This window comes from Apis dorsata, unplaced genomic scaffold (genome assembly GCF_000469605.1).
Source record: "Apis dorsata unplaced genomic scaffold, Apis dorsata 1.3 scaffold_634, whole genome shotgun sequence".
NCBI classification, from domain to species: Eukaryota; Metazoa; Arthropoda; class Insecta; order Hymenoptera; family Apidae; genus Apis; species Apis dorsata.
In genome coordinates, this window is record NW_006263828.1 from 4466 (window position 1) to 11061 (window position 6596).

The following is a 6596-nucleotide window of genomic DNA, read 5'->3' on the forward strand; positions in this document are numbered from 1 at the left end:
ACGACGCTGCAACTTAATATCAAGATGTAACGTATCAATAAAAAATATATATATTATGACTGGAGAAATCTTACATCTAAAGCAATTCTCTCATTGCAATAGGTATAAATTTTTGGTAAACAAAACAATATGCATAAATAACTTGTATACTACCTGCTTTTGTGCAACATCACTGTCAGGAGGTCAGGTATGTCGCACACACCTTGCCGTGAAATCATGCAGATCAGTCTATCATATTGAAAAACATCGACTTGTATTGTTCTATCGTTCGATGATAATTGTCACGGATTGGACTTACTAAGGAAGCTAACCAGCATTCGTTCATGTCTTGCACTCAAACGAGCAAATCTTTTAAGTATCGCGATCCTAAGTGTCGCGGAATTTGGTGTTAGTTAATTTTTGCTATTGCTACGTGGACTTGCTGGTTGACTGTTCGCTTGTTGCGCGCGTTGTATATAAATGTTTAAAAGCTTCAATTTGCTGGTATATAAACAACTGAGATGAGGTTTCAACAATTCTTCACCAACTGCCAAGTGTATTGCTACCATACAGAATACAGCACTTTTGCGTACTGCACTTTCAGTATCATCATATGCCTGTACAAAAATATAATATTGTATATTATGACAATAAAAAAACCTATTTTTAGAATATATTTAAACTCACTTTGATAAGACCAGGCATAACTTTTGATAAATGAGGTTCTATTGCATCACGACCCCAATGTTCCACAACCTTATGAAGCATTTTTATTGCGCCCATATTCAAGGGATATGGTTCAGTAGTTATTATAGTTGATACTAAGTGAATAACTTGTTCTGGTTTTAAAACCATTGCTATCGTTGCAGCACATTTTTCCGCCATCCATAGAACCTAATAGAATGAAAATATTAACAATCGTTTATATACTATGAAATTAATTTATATACTTACTGGAGATCTGGAATTACTGCTACTGGAAGAATCTTGTTTTTGATCATCTAACTTATACGCGTTAATCACTTTTAAAACCAGTAATTCAGGATAAACAGAAAAACTATCTACAAGTTCCGTACATTTAAGCATATCAATTAGAGTTTGAAGTACTTCTACTTGCATCTTCTTACTATCGTTAGTCAAACTATCTAATAATGTTTTGAGCAGTTTTCTAGATAAAGACAAATAATTACAATTCTCATATTGTAATGATATAATTCAAACGCATGAATTATTAATAATACATACTTAAAATTTTGTTTAATGTACAAGGCATCTCCCTCACGAACGTATAATTGAAATTCTTGTAATGCTGATACTTTTTCTTCGGTTTGTGTCATTTTAGATTGTAATGTTTTAATCATATTATCTAAAACTTCTGGCCTTTTTATCGAATCAGGTGATGAACCTGATATAAATATTTAATACATGAAAAAAACATGCATAAGTCAATATTATCATATTGTATAACTTTAAACAATGCTATATTTACCATGCGTTTTGTAACCATTATTTTCTTGAGGTAGAATTAGATCTCCTGCAATAGTATCACTTGAACCATTTACTGTAATATTAGTAACAGATCGTCCTCTTTGGGTAGGAGAAGAAACGGAAGATGAACGACCCTAAAAATAAAGCTATTACATATTTCAATTACTATATTCTTTTAAGAATATTAGTTATTTAATTACCGAATTGCATAATGTAAGTCCTTCCATTTTTTCTTCTACATCAGCCATATTGCTAATTCCACTATCTTTACTAGTAGTTGCTCTTTCCAAACGTTCAAAACCATAATTTTGTATTTCAGCTGTGGTACGTCTTAAGGATCTGTAGAAAGTACTTAAAAATTAAAATGACTAAAAATTATAAATAATAGAATTACCAACTTAAGAATATCACTCTTACTTATAAACTTCTTCCAAATTTTCATCCGCATTGTCGATATCAGTTTTACCTTTCGAACGAGCTGGTGAACTCTGTGCTCTAGGAGGCGGAGTTCCAGGAGATGCAGGATTACTCGAACCTGATGATTTTCTTAAATGATTCTGTACTAATGGCAATGCCGCTTCCTATAATATACATAAATATACATATATGTTCAATATAAATAGAATATTCATTTGTTACAAAAACATTCTACGTAACTAACCTGATAATACTTCGGTAATTCAGCTAATATCATAGTCACTTTTGGAGGATTTAAATTATATAGCGATATAACAGCATTTTGTGCATGTCTTCTGACTTCTTGGCTTTTAACATCATTCGACCAATCAAGTAACCTTGCTAATGCTGTTCCTGCAGAACTATTAAGTGCAGATGGTTGTGCTGTTTCTGCTATTTGTGTAATAAACATAAGCGTCGCCACTTTTACGCGAGAATTTGGAGTTTGTGTTGGATCTGTTAAATACCTCATTACAGCAGGTAAAAGTTGCTCTCCTGGGAAATATTCTCTGCGAATTCGGAGAGAAATACAAATAATTAAAATAAATATAAAAGTCTATATTAATTTCAAAATTAATAAAAATTACATCCATTCTTACCTAACAACTTCAAGCGTTTTATGAATTTTTGCTTGTATCGAACCAAGTAAGTCAGTGCCTAATTTGTTCAAAAGTCTTGCACATAAAACATAAAGCCAATCGCCAAGATCTTCACTATGAGTAGTTATTAGTTCATTCAATGTATCCAAAAATAAACTGAAAACTTTTGTATGAGAATCCATGAACATTTTCGTAAAAATATCCGTTACTTTTCGCAATTCCGTAGCTGTAAGCGTATTTCCGTTTGAAAGAAAATGTTGTAATCCAACTAAACCTTCTTTTCTATCGCCCCAATGTTTATGTGCACAATTTTCTATAATTTCCTTAATATCCTGAAAGTTAAAGGATTATATATTATATTTTCTATAAATATATGTAATGTAAAAAATTTGTCCACAATAAAAATATTTTAAATGTATTTTCAATCGAGTTCTGCTATATTTCCTTTTTTGGCAAAAGAGTATAGTGTAAGGTATCGAATATGTATGAAATAAATGAAAGTGAATATTAAATTTAACAAACCTTTGGGATAGACTGATCCCACATATCACGATATAGTCTTTGTTGAGAGCCACTCCATGAGAACGACTAATGGGTAGATGGACGATGGACAGATATGGAGAACAGAACGGCGCATCGCGTTAGTCCAAACCAAACAAATACGCCGCAAAAAAACCAAAAGAAAAAACCAGACATGCGTTATCTACAATATAAGATGCTGAAAGCTTGTTTTTTAAGCTTGTGATCTACTATTCTACTCTGTCAATTCAAGAAATAGATATTTTGATATTTTTCGAATATGAATAAATGAAATTCAGCGGAAATTCAAATATCTAATTAATTGAAAATATAATTTATTTTACATGAAATAATAAATTATACACATGAGCACATAGCACGAACTTGTCTATAATTAAAAGCAAATATGTTTAAAGCATTTTCAAATTGCATAAAAAATAAAAATCTTCAAATAAAAATAATATTGCAAGCTCTTAATTTCATTGTAAATAAATTAGAAAAGCATTATTTAAATAAATAAAATAAGATAAGCATTATGATAAAATAAGTGTAATGACTGTAATGAATAGTTTGAGTGATACAGTAATGAAGTGATACTATATACTACTGATACTATATTGAGTGATACTATAATGAATAAAGACGTGTATGTTTTAATTACATGAAATCGATGTATTTTGGATATTGGATATTCTATTTTTGCATTATTTTATTGTGTATTTTTTTAATGTGATGAGATAATGAAATAATAGCTATTCTATTAATAGTGTCAATATCATTCCTTATACTTACATCGTTTGGTCGTCTAAAACTGTCCATACTTCGTTCAGAACATATGCTACTAGTTTCACTATCATCACTGTGATCACCTTTTCCTCTTGGTGTTCTTGTATAATTATCAATATTTTCAAATGTAAGCGCATCCGCCAATGCTGATTCTGCTTCGCGTGATTGTTGCAACATCTTTTGCGCCATGACTGGTCTGGATTGAGGTCTATCCGTTGGAGACATATGTAAACTTCTTCCTCTATATTTTATATAATGTTCTTTATTCGGTCAAGATTAAAATTAAACAAAATTAACAAGATAAATATTACCGTATTTTGCTTGCAAAACTTCTGTCCATTCCAAACCTTTGTGGGCTTGGCTCACGACTATTACCGGTACTTCTGATTCCATGTCCAGATAACCGTCTAGGTCTTGCAATTAACGATTCTCCTTCACGATTATAAGTTGCATAACTCAGTCTTGATGATGGCGATCCTGATCTACTGCTAGCTATTATATATAACATATAAATTTTATTAAATTACACGTTTCTTTAAAAAAAATGAATTTATTATTTATTTATTTTTTTTTTTTTTTATGAACTTACGCTGAGATTGAGACACTCCAGACATTCGGGTTCTTGTTCTTGCCGTTCTTTCTGGACTAGCAACAGCAGTTGTGTCTGGTGATTTGCTAGGACGTGCTAAATGAAGAAATTATAATTCATTTGAAATATATGATAAAAAAACTACTAGAATAATTGAAGATTCTAGCAATAAATACTCACGAAGCGATGCTTTCTGTCTACTCATGTTCGCATACATCATTCTCGCTTTAGCTCTTTGTGCGGCTTGCAAATCTATCGCACTAGTCGATCTAACACTCGAAGTTCCACGATCTGAAGAAAAGATTAAAAAAATTAAAAACTGAAAAAAATTTACTATTCACGTATATTAGAAGCAACAGTGCATGTTCTAAGTCATGGTGATATTTTAAAACATCAAACGAGAAGATAACAATTACAATGACTATCAGTGGGTCTTTGGAGGACTGGGATACCAGATTGACGATATGACCGTGGCAAGGACGGCGTTCGTCTGAGTGGGCCATGTGGTTGACCCGAAGTTTGATGCAAATTTTCCGTACTACCTTCATATGTTTAATATAAAGAGGAGTCACAAAAGCAGCATGAAAAAAAGCGAGAAGTATTTTATATACCGAATTGTTCTATCTTATATTTGTCTCTGCAATTATATCAATACCAATCCTATTTCAAATATATATCTATTTCATTTTCGATAATTGAATTAAAAATATGGAGATATACCTGTAACACTCATCACTGGTCTGGATGTTCGGGGACTAACGCTCGCTGATCTCGTAACTACATTTAAACTGTTAATGCTACCGCTATTGCTGAGAGACATTAACGAACGCTTATATGCAGTGTCAAGGCTATTGAGCAATGCTTCTGCTTGTTCCGGGAAATGATCTTTGAAAGCCCAGTACGATCTGAAAAGATTCGAAATACAATCTGATATCTTTTCAATAAAGGAAAAATAAACAAAACAACAAGAATATTTACTTCCTAGCAAAAGCTCTCGCTTCCGAATCTGAATCTGCAATACCTTTCTTGATCGTGTCTTGCAATGTAGTCACGTGTTTTTGTAATATTTGAGTAGGCCATATTTGTAAAATTAGATTTAGATATTCGCATGAAGCTCGACGTATGTCTTTACTTTTGTGACTTAAGCACGATGTGATAATTGGCACAAAACGACTGCAATGTGTATTTTGAAGAATAAACCTTACTGCTACGGCACCAGCTGTTGCCACAACCTAAATGTGCAAAATCGTCAATATAAAAGTTTTTCTATGTTATCACAATTGTTCTTCGTCAATATCGACGCTAAATAATTACGAGTCTCACCTTGGCACTATTTTGTATGAGATTCATTAAGGTGAGTAAGACTGCTTCTCCAAAGCTGGCAAACTTATTTTTTAACTGTTGACTAAGATATGCTAAAGTAATGCACGCTTCCCTTACCACTTGCGATCTAAGATCCGTGCAAGCAACTTCAAAAGGTCTTTGAACATTCTTCAAATTTTCTAAAAAGTTTTCGTAATTCGTACCACCTGCGATGATAATTGCTCTTAATTTTTTCATCTGTAAAATTAATAAAAATTAAATATATATTATTAAATAAAAATTAAATTTTTAGCATATATAATTCAAATCGATTAGCATTGATATTATAATAATATTATCTTGATACATACACTTTCTGTCCTTTGTTTCCAATCTTTTTTATCATCACCAACATTATCTTTTATAATTTTCATTTGCTCTTCAAGATCTTTTGCGGAAAATAAATTTACGGATGGCACATCTTCGAATGTTGTAAGGAAAGTTTCTTCATCGACGGCACCAGCTTGAGCTGAATATATTAATTTTTTTTTTCATATTAATGCATATATTATAATATTATTTTATAAGATATTGCCTATAACATTTTTATTTTATTTAGAATATAGAATACTAAATATTTTAAAAAATCGTATAAATCTTATTGAAAAATTTTAATTATATCTTTAAATTTAGAACTTTTATATTTTTAAATAATATTAAATAATATTTTAAAATATTTTTTAAAAAAATGTTTCGTATGACATTTTATAACATTGAATATATTTTATGATAATTTAGAACATTGTTAAATGAGAATGATATAAAAAGCAAGACAATTAAATAATAATTACGAGTATATATATATATATATATATATA

At 30.8% G+C, this 6596-nt stretch overlaps 1 protein-coding gene across 10 annotated transcripts in view; it reads right to left on the bottom strand.

The window, feature by feature from the left end:
- Positions 1-27: 27 nt before the first annotated feature.
- The window catches only part of LOC102676390 (CLIP-associating protein 1-A), a 24986-nt gene continuing 18417 nt past the window's right edge, over positions 28-6596 (bottom strand). For 4 of the 10 annotated variants that reach the window (XM_006621712.2, XM_006621709.2, XM_031513406.1 and 1 more), the window contains 19 exons: positions 6090-6247; positions 5740-5976; positions 5395-5648; positions 5137-5321; positions 4833-4958; positions 4597-4707; positions 4417-4512; positions 4139-4319; positions 3834-4068; positions 3045-3110; positions 2523-2854; positions 2129-2432; positions 1885-2048; positions 1668-1818; positions 1469-1601; positions 1225-1384; positions 934-1147; positions 667-873; positions 28-596 (listed from right to left, as the gene is read on the bottom strand). In XM_006621712.2, the coding sequence (XP_006621775.1) occupies positions 393-596; positions 667-873; positions 934-1147; positions 1225-1384; positions 1469-1601; positions 1668-1818; positions 1885-2048; positions 2129-2432; positions 2523-2854; positions 3045-3110; positions 3834-4068; positions 4139-4319; positions 4417-4512; positions 4597-4707; positions 4833-4958; positions 5137-5321; positions 5395-5648; positions 5740-5976; positions 6090-6247 (3518 nt within the window). In that variant the 3' untranslated portion in view covers positions 28-392. The remainder of the gene's footprint in view (positions 597-666; positions 874-933; positions 1148-1224; positions 1385-1468; positions 1602-1667; positions 1819-1884; positions 2049-2128; positions 2433-2522; positions 2855-3044; positions 3111-3833; positions 4069-4138; positions 4320-4416; positions 4513-4596; positions 4708-4832; positions 4959-5136; positions 5322-5394; positions 5649-5739; positions 5977-6089; positions 6248-6596) is intronic. The other 6 variants (XM_006621710.2, XM_006621718.2, XM_006621715.2 and 3 more) reach the window with 5 other exon arrangements.